Source organism: Schistocerca piceifrons, chromosome X (genome assembly GCF_021461385.2).
Source record: "Schistocerca piceifrons isolate TAMUIC-IGC-003096 chromosome X, iqSchPice1.1, whole genome shotgun sequence".
Classification (NCBI taxonomy): Eukaryota; Metazoa; Arthropoda; class Insecta; order Orthoptera; family Acrididae; genus Schistocerca; species Schistocerca piceifrons.
Window position 1 is genome coordinate 419010149 of NC_060149.1, and position 18540 is coordinate 419028688.

The 18540-nt window shown below is 45.3% G+C and overlaps 1 protein-coding gene across 1 annotated transcript in view; it reads left to right on the top strand.

The window, feature by feature from the left end:
- The window catches only part of LOC124722393, a 29652-nt gene extending 11656 nt beyond the window's left edge, over positions 1 to 17996 (top strand). Inside the window, exons 2-3 of the mRNA XM_047247564.1 lie at positions 17205 to 17477; positions 17626 to 17996. Of these exons, the coding sequence (XP_047103520.1) occupies positions 17205 to 17477; positions 17626 to 17996 (644 nt within the window). The remainder of the gene's footprint in view (positions 1 to 17204; positions 17478 to 17625) is intronic.
- The last annotated feature ends 544 nt before the right edge of the window (positions 17997 to 18540 follow it).

The window sequence follows — 18540 nt, forward strand, 5'->3', positions numbered from 1 at the left end:
TCCTGAAATAGAGAAATTATTATTCTAAACTACTCTTAAGTATTTCACATGCATACCATGTCTCCACTCTTTTGTCCTTACGGAGCACGCCTAAGACAGGTCTTACCAACACTAGATCCAGTGGCAGAGTGCTGAAACATGGCCGTTCTTCAGGTTCTCTCGCACCTCTGCCGAAGTGGGGGAGCACCTTGCTACCGTATTGGTCAGCCACATTTCAGGTGCTCAAAGCTCAGGTAAATTTCATCTCTTTGGTCCCACCAAAGGTGACCCAAGTACCGTCTCAAAGATGATTATATATTCACATTCACTATCTGCGGTTAGCAGACAACCATACATTCATTCATTTCACTGATATCACCAAACTGGATGTAAGGATTTATTTTCTGGGAGTGCACATGTGATTAATTAAATAAATAAATTGTCATTCTTTCCCACACTGGTATCAGGCTTTGCTGTATTAATTGAAATTGAGTTATTATTAGAAAAAATATGTTGTTCTGACAAGAATAACGAAGAATGTTGTACCTATTTTCAATGTCGGGCGGTACTGTACCCTTTCACCCTCTTCAACTGTCAGTGGTGTCTGTCAGTCAACAGACGAGATCGGCCTATACGCTTTTGTGCTGCACATGTCCCTTCACTCCAGTATCACATCGGAAACAATGGAACTAGGGATATTCAGGAGTGTAGAAATCTCGCATACAGACGTATGACACGAGTGACACCCAATCACCTGATGATGTTCAAAGTCCGTGAGTTCTGTGGAGCGCCCCATTTTGCTCCCTCACGATGTCTAATGACTACTGACGTCGCTGATATGGAGTACCTGGCAGTGGTTGGCAGTACAATGCACCTAATACGAAAAACGTATGTTTTTTGGGGTGTCTGTATACTTTAGACCACATAGTGTACGTTATTACACATGATAGCATGATAATACCCAATATGATGATGCAGTGGAAATTTAATGTTAATATTATCAGCAAATCACGCAAGAAAATTACCCAGTATTATGACGCAAACGCAAGTGGCATTGCAAGTGACAGGAATTACGTAACCTGGAACGTCTCAATGTGAAGTGCTAAAGAACTGAGACACACCATCGATAAATGCATCAAATGCAATATAAGTGATGGAGGAAATAATTCTAGCAAATTAAAGTAAAAAGTAAAAATAATTCCTATGTGAAGCACATGAGCAGATGTCTCTGTTGTGACAATACTACCGACATATGATTTGACAGTTAACTTCTGTATGAGTAAATAAATAGTCAGTAACAATAGAAAAATCAAGAAAATTTGCAGCATATGCGAGTATTCCATGTTTATTACAAGTTCTGAAAGAAAGAGTTTCATCAGATATGGTCTAACCAGAAATTACAAGATATAGGCAGTACAACGTAGTAATGTATTGCAATATTTAGAAATTTCACTAGTGGGTGCTTTTACTTGTTTATTTCATGACAACTTTTGACTTGTTACGTACATATATACTACAGAAAGTAATTTTATATCTGTTATTATCATTCTTAACACAGTGTACATAAGCTCACTGAACAAAACCTTAGTCATCTCTTTAAAAGAGCACACTAGTCGTTTTGCACCATTGTAGTGCTGATAGCAAGCGGTCATTTGACCATCAACTGCTGCCATAACTCATGTCAGTGAAAGGTACGTATGTGCCAGACGGTTGTATGGAATTAGCGCATTAAGATGGATCTACATTTAAATGTGACAGAATGGCAGAAAGAAACATTCGTTTATGGGCGTGCCTATGATCACTTACTGACACAAGTTGCCAAATTTATTGGTGCATCACTGCAGACTGTCCAATGTGTCTACAGGAAGTACCAATCACAGCCATGTAAAATGGTATTAGAAGGGTGGTCGTAAAAATACCCTAAACTATGAGGACCAGAGATGAGTGTCACGCTTTGTCAATGGTAATCGGTTTCAAATCCGACATAAATTACAACTATCAATGAATGCTGATCCATCACAAGCAATTTCTGAGGTAACTGCATGCATAGGGTAGCCGAATTGTGTTGGATTTCACGAAAAGTAGATTTCCTCCATTCCTAACTTCAACAAAGCCGCAAACTTAAACATTCAACATATCTAAATCGCTCTATGACTGTGGCTATCCTTATGATCACAAACAGCAGTGGAAAAAAGTCATTTACAACATTAAAGTTGATCAAAAACAGGTTCTAAATATTATTATTAGGAAAAAAGCTGAATATTTCGCCTTCACTCAATATCGAAAGTGATGCTTTAAGACAGCTATGTTTTTTTTTTTTTATTTACACGTAAGGTTCAATAGGACCAAATTGGGGAGCGAATCTCCAAGGTCATGGAACGTGTCAGTAGATAAAATTACAACATAAAAGTAATAAAAGATAAAAATAAAATGGTTATGAACACGAAAAAAGGCAAGCCATAAGTTTAAGTAAACGCAGTCAACAATACAACAAGAATCAGCTTAATTCTCCAAGGAACTCCTCGACAGAAGAGAAGGAATGACCCATGAGGCAACTCTTCAGTTTCGATTTGAAAGCACGTGGATTATTGCTAAGATTTTTGAATTCTAGTGGTAGTTTATTGAAAATGGATGCAACAGTGTACTGCACACCTTTCTGCACAAGAGTTAAGGAAGTATGATCCAAATGCTGGTTTGATTTCTGCCACGTATTAACTGAGTGAAAGCTGCTTATTCTTGGGAATAAGCTAATATTGTTAACAAGAAATGACATTAAGGAATATAATTATATTTAGAGGTCAATGTCAAAATACCCAGACTCGTGAACAGGGGTCAACTAGAGGTTCGTGAACTTACACCACTTACTGTCCGAACCGCCCATTTCTGAGCTAAAAATATCCTTTTAGAATGGGAAGAGTTACTACAAAATATAATACCATACGAATGATAATTAGCAAAGTAGACTAATTTTCGTGTCGAACGATCACTGACTTCAGATACTGTTCGAATAGTAAAAATGGCAGCATTAAGTCTTTGAACAAGATCCTGAACATGGGCTTTCCACGATAATTCACTGTGTATCTGAATACCTAGAAATTTGAACTGTTCCGTTTCACTAATCATATGCCAATTCTGTGAAATTAAAAGTTAGGTTTTGTTGAATTGTGAGTCAGAAACTGTAAAAACTGAGTGTTACTGTGATTTAGCGAGGTTTCGTTGAATTGTGTGTTAGAAACTGTAAGAACTGAGACTTACTGTGATGTAGCGTTAGTTTATTTCCTACAAGCCATGAATTTATGTCATGAACTGCTCTACTTGAAACCGAGCCAATTTTGCATACAACATTCTTTACTATCAAGCTAGTGTCATCAGCAAACAGAAATATTTTAGGGTTACCTGTAATACTAGAATGCATATCATTTATATAAATAAGGAACAGTAGTGGCCCCAACACTGATCCCTGATCCCACTTGACTGTACCCCACTCAGACCTCACATCACAGCCATTCTCAACACTGTGAATAATGACCTTTTGCTGTCTGTTGTAAAGTAAGAAGTGAACCAATTGTGAGCTACTTCCGGTATTCTGTAGTGGTCCAACTTCTGGAGCAATATTTTGTGATAAACACAATTAAACGCCTTGGTTAAATCAAAAAATATGCCTACCGTTCGAAACCTTTTGTTTAACCCATCCATTACCTCACAGGGGGAAAAAATATAGCATTTTCAGCAGTTAAATGACTTCTAAAGCCAAACTGTACATTTGATAGCAAATCGTGTGATGTAAAATGGTCAATTATCCTTACATACACAGTCTTTTCAATAGCTTTAGCAAACACTGATAGCATAGAAATATGCCTAAAATTATCTACATTATCCCTGTCTCCCTTTCTATAAAGCAACTTTACTATGGAGTACTTTAATCATTCAGGACACTGACCATTCCTAAGTGAAAAATTACAACTATGGCTTAATACAGGGCTAACGTGTACAGCACAGTACTTTAATATTCTGCTAGGCACACCATACCCATGAAAGTCCTTAGTCTTGAGTGATTTAATTATTGACTAAGCCTCCCCCTTGTTTGCATCACAGAGTAGTATTTCAGATAATCTCGGAAAGGCATTTGCCAAGAGAGTTATGTGATTCCCTGTAGAAACTAAATTTTTATTTAATTCGCCAGCAATGCTCAGAAAGCGATTGTTAAATAATGTACATATGTCTGATTTATCAGTAATATAAATACTTTTACTATGAACTGACTTTATAGTGTCGACCTTGTGCTGCTGACCAGCACAATGAAGATGTTGTATGTAGCTCCATTGCTATTGAGGGTAGGTGCAAACCAATTAACTAATAAGATTACTTAGATCTTTCATTTGAAGGCTGTTTATTTTGGAGAGTATTGTATTTGAATTAAATACTGGCAAGATTTGCTTTGATCATATAGTTCTTTTGTTATCTGCATTTTCCAAAGAAACATGTTTTCTTGTAGTTACAATACGTTATTTTTAAAAATGAAACACTGGCTTATTTTTCATGTACACGAATCTCAATTTTTTGTTCTTTTTGCTAAAAAATGTAGTGTAAGTTGAGGTAAAAGTACATATGGAACATAAATAGACATCAAGCTTTCAGGTCCCTAAAGCAAGAATTAACCACTCTCACTGCAGGAAGCACATAAGCCTTCATCTCCTCAGTTCTCTTCTGAAACCTTGCAACAGTCGGAGACTTACAGCTGGAATAAATGCGTTAAGTCATTTTTGTACGATTTTGATGAACAATTTGTAAAGTTTTCATTAATTGCTAGATGAACCTAAGGCTGTTTATAGAAAAAGAATAAACTAGGTAGCGGAACTGATGGCTTTAAGCTTCCAATATTCTCCCTGATCTCCATTAATTTAATTGCGTGTATTATCTATAGATTGCCGATAAATAAAACAGCGAGATGGTATAAAAATGCTCAGGTGTAATGGGGTAGAAGTTCGCATTGCGTACATTTACTCCATAAAGGAACTATTTACGAACTTCGACCCCTCATAAGGCAATGCGGGATGCGGAATCTGTGGAAATGAAGACATTAGATAAGGAGAAGGAAAAGAAATCCCTTGCCAGACATAATAGAAAAGGAGTTGAAATTTCCTGTTGTTAAAAAAGCTTCAAAGAAAATAACTTTTTCCTCGCCTTTATTAGAATTGGAATCTAAGATGGCCGGCCGCCGTGGCCGAGCGGCTCTAGGCGCTTCAGTTCATAACCGCACTGCTGCTACGGTCCCAGGTACGAATCCTACCTCAGGCGTGGATGTGTGTCATGTCCTTAGGTGTTAGGTTTAAGTAGTTCTAAGTCTAGGGGACTGATGACCTCAGATGATAAGTCGCATAGTGCTTAAAGTCATTTGAACCATTTTGTTTGACTAGGATGACTCTGTGAAACAGTAGCTCTTTCAGGGATCGAAGCTGATACACTAAAATAGCTCTGTCGTAAGGACAAGTGAATCCACAGTTGTGAAAGTCCACCGAAAAACTTTGCTTTTACCTATTTGAAGTGGTTCATTCGTTCTATCTAGGCTAAGATGAAGACTTTTACAAGCATCTCCCAGAAACTTCAAAATTTCAGGAAAAATGAGGACGGTTACATCTAAAATAAAGACATTTGTTAAAAAATTATCAAAATAAATTTACAGATCCTCTGAAAGGTTTGTCAGTACTATACAAGCGCCAAAGAAACTGGTATAGGCAAGCATATTCAAATGCAGAGATACGTAACCAGGCAGAATACGGAGCTGCGGTTGGCAATGCCTATATAAGAAAACAAGTGTCTGGAGCAGTTGTTAAATCGGTTACTGCTGCTACAATGACAGGTTATCAAGATTTAAGTGAGATTGGACATGGTGTTATAGTCAGCGCACGATTGATGGGGCACAGCATCTCCAAGGTAGCAATGAAGTGGGGATTTCCCCATATGACCATTTCATGAGTGTACCGTGAATATCAGGAATCTGGTAAAACATCAAATCTCTAACATCGCTGCGGCCTGCAAAAACGGGACCAACGAGGACTGAAGAGAATCCTTGAAAGTGACCGAAGTGCAATCCTTGTGCAAGTTGCTGTAGATTTCAGTGCTGGGCCAGCAACAAGTGGCAGCGTGTCAACTCTTCAATGAAACATCATTGGTATGGGCTTTTGTAACCAAAGGCCCACTCGTGGACCCTTGATGACTGCACAACATGAAGCTTTACGCCTCCCTCGCTTGGACCCTTCAACACTGACATTGGACTGTTGATGATTGGAAACATGTTGCCTGGTTGGACGAGTCTCGTTTCAAATTGTATTGAGCGGATTGACTTGTACAGGTCTGGAGACAACCTCATGAATCCATGGACCCTGCATGTTAGCAGGGGACTGTTCAAACTGGTGGTGGCTCTGCAGTGGTATGGGTCATGTGCAGTTGGAGTGATATGGGATTCCTGATTCGTCTTGATATGACTCTGACAGGTGACATGTACATAAGTATCCTGTCTGGTCACCTGCACCCATTCATGTTCATTGTGCACTCTGACGGACTTGGGCCAATCCAGCAGGATAATGTGACACCCCACACATCCATAATTGCTACAGAGTGGCTCCAGGAACACTCGTCTTTGTTTAAACACTTCTGCTGGCCACCAAACTCCCCAGACATGAACATTATTGAGTATATGTGGGATGCCTTGCAATGTGCTGTTCAGAAGAGATCTCCACCCCTTCTTACTCTTATGGGTTTATGGACAACCCTGCAGGATTCATGGTTTCAGTTCCCTCCAGCACTACTTCAGACATTAGTTGAGTGCATGCCACGTTGTGTTGCAGCACTTCTGCATGCTTGCGAGGGTCATATACGATATTAGGCAGGTGTACCAGTTTGTTTGGCTCTTCAGTGTATTAGATTCTCAGAATATTTGTCCAGCTTACCAATTTACTATAACTATCGTTAAAACGTATGTTTGGATAGGTAACCTCTGTTCTTTCCATCTTCCCCATTTTTATTTAATGGTGTTCAAGTTACTTAATTTCAAAATGGTTCTTTTCTGTTCATTTCCATTGTTCTATTAGGGCAGGGCTTAACAACTGGCCGGTTTTGAGCGCGAGTACTCGCGTCTTCTCAGGCCCGTGCTCGCGAGCAGGTGCAAGGTCGCAGAGTAGGGAGGGAGGGGAGGGAGGGGAAATGCGCGCGCACTTTTGAATAGGACCGCAGCTGCCTATTGAATTCGCGCCGACTGTGTAACGTTTAAAGTACTACGATCAGCTCTAACAGTCACTTAGCTGGTTAAGAATCATGTCAAGTCGCCGTTGTGTAACACCAACATGGTTTCGCAGTTGAACCCCCACTGGGAGGAATTGTATCTGTTTACAGAAAAAGATGGTGTTGCAAAATGTTTAGTATGTCACAAAACGCTGAATTCTTTAAGGAAATTTAATTTGCAGTGACATTATATGTCGTACCATGCGAAAGACTATGGAAGAGGAAAATATGATGGACCAGATCATGCACAGGAAGTTATTAAACTTAAAAGGAAGCTATCCGAAGAAGATCTAGACGACGAAGAAAAATCAACTGAGGCAGCTCTCAGAGTGAGTTACAAAATTGCTTTGCTTTTAGCAAAATCCCTGCGCCCCTTCACTGATGGCGATTTAGTAAAAGAATGTTTGGTAGTTGCAGCGGAACATTTGTGTCCATCTCATGTTGAACAGTTTCGGATTGTGCCATTATCTAACATGACCATTATGCGTCGCATACAGGACATGGCAGATGACGTCCAGAGCCAGCTTGCAAATATCTGTTAAGATTTTATGGCGTATTCTCTAGCTCTGGACGAAAGCTTGCCATATTTATTAGAGGTGTTAATAGAGATCTTCAGGTGAGGTAGGAGCTCCTCGATGTAGTAGCCATGAAACTGGAGGTGATATTTTAAGTAGTGTTGAAGAAAGTGTTGAAAATATAGGATTGTCGTGGAATTCTTTAGTTTCAGTGTCTACAGACGGTGCACCAACGATGACAGGGAACAAATCAGGTTTCGTTGCGCTGTTGAAGGAGAAAATGCAAAAACTGACCATGCCGAATAAAATAATGGGCGTTCAGTGTGTGATCCACCAGGAAAACGTATGTGCAAAGAGTATCACTCTAAAAAATGATGAGTGTTGTTGTTCGTGCAACCAATTATATAAGGAAGCATGGGCTACAACACAGGCAATTTAAAAGCTTTCTTGAGGATCTAGAAAGCCACTATGGTAGCCTGCCTTATTACAGCGAGGTCCGCTGAGTTAGTCATGGCGAATTATTAAATCGATTTTTTCCCTAATAGGTGAGATAAATATGTTCATGGAAATAAATAACATGTGTGTTCCTGAATTGAAAGAGCCTTCATGGAACTGTGATCTCGCGTCCTTAGCAGATTTAACTAGCCATCTGAATGCTTTGAACATTTCACTACAAGGAAAAGATCTGCTAATTACTCATTTCATAGATCGAATACGAGCTTTTAAAATGAAATTCACACTTTGTGTGAGTCAGCTGGAAACAGGAAATCTAGCTCATTTTCCTAAATTATCATCATGTTCACAATTACTATGAACGTTATTCACATAGTTTAGTTGCCTATAAGGAAGAATTTGATCAACGCTTTCAAGATCTGACAGCACTAGACCGTGATTTTGATCTGTTCTCCTCTCCATATTCAGCGAATATTGAAGAGATTCGTCCTGAGCTGCAACTAGAAATTATTGACCTGCAGTGTGACAGAGAATACAGAGACAAATTTCAGAACAAGAAAAACATTTTGGAATTCTACAGACACATTTCCCTCAGGATAGATTTCCTCGTTTGCACAAACTGGGGGCTACAATAATATCAATGTTTGGTTCCACGTATGTTTGTGAACAACTGTTCTCTGCAATAAAATGTAACAAGACGCACCTGAGAAACGCATTGTCAGATCGAAATTTAAACTGCACACTGCGCCTACAATGCGCAAGAACATTACTTCGAACATATACGCAATTGTAAAGGGCAAAAAGTACAAGATAACCGAGAATCCCACACTTCAGTGACACATTTTATTGTGTAACAGTTCACAAATTAATACGAATGTAGAGGCATACACTAAGCTAATAAAATTATGTGGCACGTGTACATTCTCCTTTATTTGTTTCATTTGTCGCAGTAATAATTCGTGAGTGATATCCCTGCAGGTGGCCGTGGATTTACATTGACTGGCGGCAGCCGTTGTGTGCCCCACGTGACTCTCCCCACTCTCCGCTCTAGTGCAGCAGTGGGGGTAGCGTGCTCGCGCTGCTCCGTGCTACCGCCTTGCTACTCACAGCTTGCTCCGCGAGCGCGTATGTTGTGAAGCCCTGTATTAGGGTAAGTTTTATTTTGTTTTACTGTCCTTATTAGTTGTATCAATATTCAAAGTTAGACCCATTAGCCCTTGCTAGTCAACTACGTGTAGTTCATATAACTGCAATACATAAAACGCTGTTACTTTTCAAAAATAAAGAAGTACCAATTTGTTTTTACATGCAGCATATTTACTTGTAATTCTTTTCGTTTTCTTCAGGTGGAGTACTCTTATTCCACAGCACTGGGTAAGAGTATACAAAATTATGTTTTAGGAAAACTTTTCTTACTATTCTAATAATAGCTGGGTGACAACGAGACATTTACACAGTGTGCCCAACATGTCGAACTAGGTGTTGCATGCGCAATTGATGTAATATTGCAGTAAGTTAAAAAAATTTAGTAGAACCAAAAATGTGCATTTTTAGTCCCTCGTACTCCAGATGTTCCTCGCGATGTTAAAAAATTATGTTGACTGCCTGCATGGTTTTGATTCTATTCATGTTTTTAACTCCTCCATTCACTGAATCCTAAATTGTATCGTAAAATGCTACACAATTAAATAATAAAACTTAAATGCTCAATTACAGGCTTTTGATTCGAAAATTGCTCTGAAGTGCTGTGTCTGTGGATTACTTATCATAAACATTCTTCTTGCTGAGCCCACACCATAGGGTCAGCCAAGAGGTCTATCGATCCCAAATGTTGCTCTGTGCATGCAGTGGACATTTTGAGTCGACCACACTGCAAGAGATCATTGTTCATTTCCATGAGCCAAATAACACAAAAATGCAGTGTGGTCTGACTAGTCGTTGTTTTGCGTCTTTTCAAATGAGATAATGCTTCGAGTGTACTACTGGCACAAAGACGGTTTTAACCTGCGCTGTTTGTGGGTGGATTAGTGGAGGCCAGACGTGATTCTGTGATATTTTTGGAATTTTTTGCTACCATGACTTGGACCAATTCATTCAGGTTATAGTGAATATTGTCCAGAATGTTTATTTAAGCACTCGTCATGGCCAAGTGTTGTTCTTTCTTCTACATTTTCTTCGTGGACGTGTTGGGGACACTCATGTTTTCCAAGATGACAGCACTGCATCTGTAGGGATGCATCTTGCATCACATACTTTCTTGATTTGGCAAAAACTCAGGTAAGCTATTGCATCTCAACTGGCTAGGTAAACGACACACTCTTAATCTCCTGGAAAATGTGAGGGGCTCTTTCTAAAAATGGGTGATTCTAGCAATGAACATGTGCGCAATTTAGTAGCTTTAAGCGATCTAATTATGAATGAGTGACTTCAGCATACCTGAAGAAACTTATGGACTCGTTTTCTCATCGAATTGAGGCCATTATCAAAGCTATAGGTGGTGTTACATGGCGTTATGGTGATGTATCATAAGGGTTGTATAAGGGGATTAGTCTGTGTTGTTGCCCCGGATGATGAGTACACGAATATTTTGTCAGGATTTGTAAGCGGTGAGTCCTTGAGGTACGGCAATACGCGAACACGAGAAGTAAGTTTAAACACTTTTATTAACAAAGTCGAATTATAAAACACGCACGCTACGCGCACCCATCATCACTGTGTCTGACATCCTAACACTGGCTAATTACTGTCGTATCGAAAGGCTCCACGGTGAGCTAAGAAAACAGACATATTTGCGCCCGTTGCCGCGCTAGTTAATACTGTCCGCTGCGGACGGCGGCCAGTCGCGTACTCCCCATCGCAGTGCGGCCGGACGCGCGTCCACTGATCAAGTGAATCGTCAACATTCCAGACAGGTCGGTTGGCGAGCGCTTGTTAACGTACCGCACAGCTGCGTGCAACCCGTAGACCCTTACATCACTCTCCCCAGAGCAAAAGAGCAACCATAGGTGGCACAAAACAACCTCCAGGGCTTTATGAATCTATTTCGCCATTTGTGGCATCAGAAGGCATTGCAACATGTATTTCATTTGCAGACACAGTAACGTTCGGTACAGAGAAGCGTACCTTCAAGATGACAGTTTCATACATGACAAATGCTGTTGACAAAAGACAAATTAATAAAAGCAATAAAAACACAATACTGACAATCAAGTAAGCATTAACATTACTGGAGGAATCGAAGGACTTAATTCTATTTGCTGCTTCTCTGAAGTTAAACTCATTATTTGAAGAGATTACATGTTCATGGATGACCTTAATTAAATTATTGTCTTCATAAAAACGTGATAAGGAATGCTTTCCATATGTTAACATATATGAATCATTGTAACAAACAGATAACATTCTAGTTAATGGCAAATGTCCAGTTGCATGAAATGTAGTTGGCAACAGACTAGGCATATCAAGTGGTTCACATGATAAATCACAATGTGTGGCATTCAAGATTAATCCACTATTGTTCAATTTTAGTGTAAAGGGTAGCTCAGTGTATCATAGTTTGTACATGTAAATACGACATCAAGGGTGGAGTTAAATGAGAAAATTATACTATCAGAACATCGTTTAAGAAATGGATGATAAAGATGCCTTAAAATTCTAGGGCAATCATCTCTTGGGGGATGATTCATAAACAGTTCTTTCTCACAGCTGTACACTCTACTGTCTAAGAATACTGCCGATTCAGGACAAATTAACTTATGACTACGTATAGACATATGCAAATCATTTTCATTTACGGCACAAAATATCTTCGATCCTTGTTTATCAGTAGATAATCATTCAGTACATACTTTACATGAATGCCTGCCTGTCTCCATTTCACAGGGCAAGTATAAATCTTATACATTAAAGTACCAAATACAGTACGAAGGATACTCCCTCCAAAATCATACCAGGCTCGTTTATGCCTAATGAAATTTTTATGTGGCAAAAGCTTTAAAAACAGTAAATCTCTTGTTCATAATTAGCAAATGTAGACTGTACCTGCATTTTGGCTGTGATCCAGTTATTATACCAAGATGTACCCATTTCCAAAATTGTATCATTACCCTTAACAGAACGAATTAGGTCAATTTGCTTCTTTACAGAATTGAACCGCTACTGGATTTCACTCAGATTGTACTTGAGAACACTTGTTGAAAAGCCAGCCGAAGTGGCCGTGCGGTTAAAGGCGCTGCAGTCTGGAAACGCAAGACCGCTACGGTCGCAGGTTCGAATCCTGCCTCGGGCATGGATGTTTGTGATGTCCTTAGGTTAGTTAGGTTTACCTAGTTCTAAGTTCTAGGGGACTAATGACCTCAGCAGTTGAGTCCCATAGTGCTCAGAGCCATTTGAACCATTTTTTGAACTTGTTGAAACTACCGTGTCTGATCGTGGTTCAAACAAAACACCTGTACTCTGTGGTACTGTGGCGGCAGCACCGTCCAACGCACGAAGGGCTGAACTACGGCACTGCCGACACAAGTAGGGGCAGCTGTACCGTTACGCCGAATTTCGGCAACGGTGCGTGGCACGCCGGACCGCACGGGGACAAAAGCAGGCGGACAGTGCGAGCTAGTCGACGCGACGCGACACACGTCTCTCAGTTCTCCCCCCGCGGACCACGTGTGTCGAGTCAACGTGACTCCGCCGTAAATGCGTACGCGCGGTCGTAAACGCAGTCGCCGTTCCGCAGCGTGCACCGTACTGTTACAGTGTCCTTCGCTCCTTCGCGGCCGTTACGGCGGCCCCGGTCGCGCCAGGAGCAGAACATTCAGTGACGCGGCCTTTTGTCTCGCTCGGTCCACGCGGTCGCGCCACGGCTCATCACTGGAGTGTATACCCTCCGGGCTCGGTGATCGAGCCGTGCCGCCAGTGCAACGCACCTGTATGGACAGACATTAGCGACGAATGGTATTTGTCGTTTATTGTAACGGTAGGAAGAATAAATGTGTCCTGTCCCGAAACTGCTTTAGTCGTTTTTTGTCATCAAGCCTCTCCCTTGAGCATAGTGCGTGGGCGCGGCGATAAAGCCGGTTCACTGCACGTGAGTGACTGTAAGCGGAGATACCACACGTTCCCGCTTCACTGGTGACCCCGACGTGACCTGAGGCTAAAAAAAAACACGTGGTGACGAACGTTCGTCGGTACGAGAGACGTGGAACCGCGAGTAGGCTTGCGCGTATACGCCCGCGCCGAACAGTGCTCCGCAGTAAAAATTTTTTTTAACTAACTCTTTTTTTGTATTGTTTTTGTGCACGTATGTTTTGATCGTGGACTGCTTAGTGTTATTCTTTTTTTCGTGTGTTTCCCTTGTCGTGTTATTTTCACTGTGTACTTTCCTCTTGTATGAGGATTCGATTCTGAACTAAGATGGCGACATTAGAGGAGTTGCAAAAGACCATTGAAGAACTGCTCGCACACAACACGAGGCTAGAGAGTGAGCTACAAGCACGGACTACATGCACGGACGCCGCGCAGCCACATACAGCTCAAGAAAATGTTGGCGCGTAACTCCCCGCCACACCGACGCCTCTTACGGCCGCTGGAACGCCGACAAGCGCTGGACGGGCATTGATCAGGCTGCCTCCGTTTTGGCTGCGAGACCCTGTAATGTGGTTCAGCCAAGTTGAGGCGGTATTTATGAGCAACCACGTGACCTGCGACCTGGCGAAATTTGGGAACATAGTGAGCCAGCTGGACCAGAACTATGCGGCCGAAGTGCAGGATATACTCACCGCCCCGCCGACGCAGTCAAGCTACAAACGGCTCAAGGAAGAGCTGATCCGGCGGATTTCGTCTTCCGAGGAACAACGAGTGCACCAACTACCACGGCAAGAGGAATGCGGCGATCGGAGGCCCTCGCAGTTCCTGCGCCACTTGTGGAGCCTCGCGCAGTCCAATATGGTGCCAGATTCACTGTTACGCACTATCTGGGTGTGCAGCCTCCGAGCTCAGGTGCAGGCCGTGATAGCTGCACAGACGGAGATGCAGCTGGACGCCGTCGCTAACTTGGCCGACAAGGTGCACGATGCGCTGACAACGGCGCCTAGCACCGTAGCTGCGGCAGCTTACGACTCCATCCCCCCATCTCCATGGCGGCACGCACCTCCCGCACCCGCATCGGATCACGACCTGCACCAGCTAGTGCAAAACTTGACCGCACAGGTGGCAGCTCTCTCCACGCAAGTCGACTGGTTAGCACGCTCGCAGCAAGAGGGCAGCACGCACCGCAGCGGCAGCAGACCGGGCGACAGGTGGCACGGCTCACGCAGCCGGCAACGCAGCAACAGCTGCTCCAGAGCACGCACAAAGCGGCTACTGCTGGTACCACGCCCTCTTCGGCAACGAAGCAACCAGGTGCCGCGCTCCTTGCTCGCACCCAAACGCCAGCTGCGACCGGACCTAGGCGCACCCGGCTGCAGCGTGATATCGAAGCATCTGTTTGTTGCGGAACGGGGGGCAGGTGTGAGGTATCTCGTCGACACGGGTTCGGACCTCTCGATATTCCCCCGTTCTGTGTTACGAGACCACTGGCGGGCCGAGGCACTCTGCCTTACAACGGCAAACAATTCCGCTATTAAAACATACAGCACACACAGCCGCAAAAACTAGGCCTACATCACACGTTCTCGTGGACTTTTATTGAGGCCGATGTCAATGAGCCGATTCTGGGCACAGACTTTCTCGGCCACTACGGGCTGCTAGCCGACATCGCAAACGGCCAGCTCATCGATGCGACAACGAATTTAAAGATAGCGGGACAGCGCCGGCAGGCTGCATACTACAGGGTTAAACCCGTGAAGTGCCCCGAACCATATGCTGACATCCTTGAACAATTCCCCGACCTCCCCCGCCCAGCCGGTGCACCGGGAGACATCAAACATTCGACGGTGCACCACATAATAACCACATCTGGACCCCCCACATCATGTCGCCCACGTCGACTTGCGCCTGACAGACTTGCAGCAGCAAATGCAGAGTTCGAGGCCACGCTGTGGCAAGGCATCGTGCGACCATCGAGCAGCCCATGGTCATCAGCGTTGCATTTAGTGCCCAAAAATGACAATTCGTGGCACCCATGTGGGGACTATCGCGCCCTTAATTCGCGAACAGTGCTGGACCAAAACCCAGTCCCACACCTTCAAGACTTCAGCTACGTCTTGGTGGGCTGCGCGGTGTTCAGCAAGATAGACTGCACAAAGGCGTACACCCAAATTCAGGTGGCGCCCAAAGAAATTGAAAAAACAGCCATCGTAACGCCCTTTGGGCTTTTCGAAAGCCTGTTTATGACTTTCGGTCTTTGGAATGCTGCCCAGACATGGCAGCAGTTCCCGGACGGCGTCTTGCGAGGCTTGCCATTTTGTTTCGCGTACCACGACGACATCCTGATGTATTCCAAGTCGCCCGAACTCCACCTCCGCCACTTAACGACCGTCTTTCAGCGCCTGAGTGAAGCCGACATTGTTATTAACCACGCTAAATGCGAGTTTGGTGTGACGGAAATCGAGTTCCTTGGCCATTTAATTACGCCCACCAGATCGACACCGCTACCGGAGAATGTGAAAGCAATACTGAACATGCCGCGTCCGCAGACGCACAAAGAATTACGACGTTACCTCGGCATGTTGAACTTTTATCGTCGACACCTGCCCAACGCCGCAGCTGTGCAAGAGCCACTGACTAAGGCATTACAAGGTCCTACATCAAAAGGAAAGACCTTCATGAATTGGACAGACGCAATGGAGCAGAGCTTCACGGACTCAAAAAGGAATCTCGTGGAAGCTACACTGCTTGTGCACCTGGTACATGATGTGGGCTTAGCTGTATTCATGGACGCCAGCCAGGCCGCCATCGGTGCGGCGTTACAACAGTGCATTGGCGGGAGTTGGCAGCCTCTCGGTTTTTTCTCTAAAAAGCTTTCCGATTCGCAATGTGCTTGGAGCGCTTATGACCGAGAGTTGCTTGTGGTGTACGCAGCGGTGAAATACTGCTGACCGTCCATAGAAGCCCGACAACTCGTCATTTTCACCGACCACAAACCCATTACCCACGTGTTCGAGTATAACCACACTAAGTGTTCACCGCGCCAACTCCAGCAGTAAGAGTACGTGTCACAATTCACGACAGACATCTGACACATTTTGGGGATAGACAATATCGTCGCCGATTGTTTGTCCCAAGCGTGTGCCTTTATTTCACCCCCTGTGAACTTTGAGGAGGTGGCCCAAGTACAGGAGAGTGACGAAGAACTGCACCGCTTCCGTCACAACACTTCCAGCGGCCTGCAACTGGAGCTGGTGCCTGTCCCCAGCTCCGCACGGAAGATTTGGTGTGACATCTCAACCGGCATGCACCGACCGTTCCTCCCGGAGAAATTCCGGCGCACTGCCTTCGACCGTGTCCACGGACTGTCACTCCCCGGCACCAACGCCACTGCGACACTTGTGGCTGCGCGTTTCGTCTGGCCCGGGCTTCAGAAGGACTGTCGCGAATGGGCGCACACATGCACCGCATGTCAGCACGCCAAAGTCGGGCGGCACACCCATGCACCCGTGGGCACCTTCCCGGACGCGACACGCCGATTTGCGCACGTTCACGTGGACCTTGTCGGCCCGCTTCCTCTCTCACAAGGCAAGCGGTACCTCCTAGCTATGGTGGACTGCTTCACTCACTGGCTGGAAGCAACGCCCGTCGCGGACATCACAGCCGAGACCGTCGCCACCGCATTTGTCAACACCTGGGTGGCACACTTTGGATGTCCCAGTCACGTGACAGCTGACCGCGGCCGCCAGTTTGACTGTGCATTGCTTACGCACGTCGCCACACTGTGTGGCACCCGGTTACACAGGACAACCAGCTACCATCCGGCGTCGAATGGCATGGTCAAATGGTTCCACAGGACTCTCAAAGCCGCTCTAACCTGCCACAACACCTCAGGGCCAGAGGTGCTTCCACTGGTGCTGCTCGGCCTGCGAGTCACGCCGAAGGAGGAGATCGGCGCGTCACCTGCCGACCTCGTTTACGGGCAATCTCTGACAATCCTGGGCGATTTTGTCGAAGATGTAAGACTCCCACGTGACACCGTGGCACCCACTCTGGCAGAACGTCTGCGCACTCACATGGCCAGCCTCCAAGCGCACGCACCGATGTGCCACGGCACTGGGAAAATTTTCGTCCACACCGACCTGCAGCGCTGCACGCACCGACGCAGTACAGCCACCTCTCTGACTGCCCTACAGTGGACCGCACCGCGTGATCGCCCGAGGAGACAAAACGCTGGTCATTGAGTACAACGGGAAGCGGTCGACAGTGTCAGTCGACCGCTTCAAACCAGCCTATGTCTTGCCCACTCCATCAGCCACGCATTTCTTCGACCCGGCAGAAGATCTGATCACGGACGACACTCCCTCTGCCAGCGGTCAGACGGAACCCGCACCCGGAGCCGCCGGTGACGCACAGCTGCAGCCTGGTGTCATCGCGCCGCCATGTGCATGTCCCACCACCACCACAGGCGCACCGGTCACCCCCACTGCAGCCACCAGCGGACTACGTCATGCGCGCCAGCCGCCGCATCTGATTCAAATGGCCGTGCTGCATTGCCAGCGCACCATGACACTCAAACCGGCAATCACGTGCCCGAGCCGCCGAACGCCGTCAGAATCCGGCGCCCACGAGCCGCCGTCTGCTGTAGAGACCCGGCCTCCAGCTGCAAGTGCCTTCGGCCGGTGACTCCAGTCGAGCCCCGGACACCGTCTCCTGCGTTCGTCACAGGTCCTGGACCCACGTTCGCATCACTTTGCCTCCGCCGCGTCGGGCGTTCAGGCCAGATCGGCATCCACGCCAGTTTACCGCATTCGCTTCGCCGTCGAGCTCCGGACATTGCGCTCCACACCGCCCGGCTTGTCCGTAGCAGCTCCTGGACCTGCATTCGAGTTCTGACGGTACTGCACTCACACAAGTGCCTTCGAGATGTCACCACCAGTAACCTGCAACACGTGCCTTCACGCGCATTCCTACGGACAGTTGCAGCCAGTGCCTGCTGCTGCTGTCACTAGCTGACAGCACGAGGACACGCCCACCACACGCTCGCCGCTCCGGCGTGCTGACGTCACGGGCCGCCGCCCTTCCAATGCAGACCGACCCCCACCAACGCTGCCATCACGCAGCGCGCCAACTTTAAACACACGCGTGCCACCGAACGATCACTGCGTTTTTGCAGCTATGGAGCTCCGCTCTCCAGGAGGGGATCTGTATGGCGGCAGCACTGTCCAAC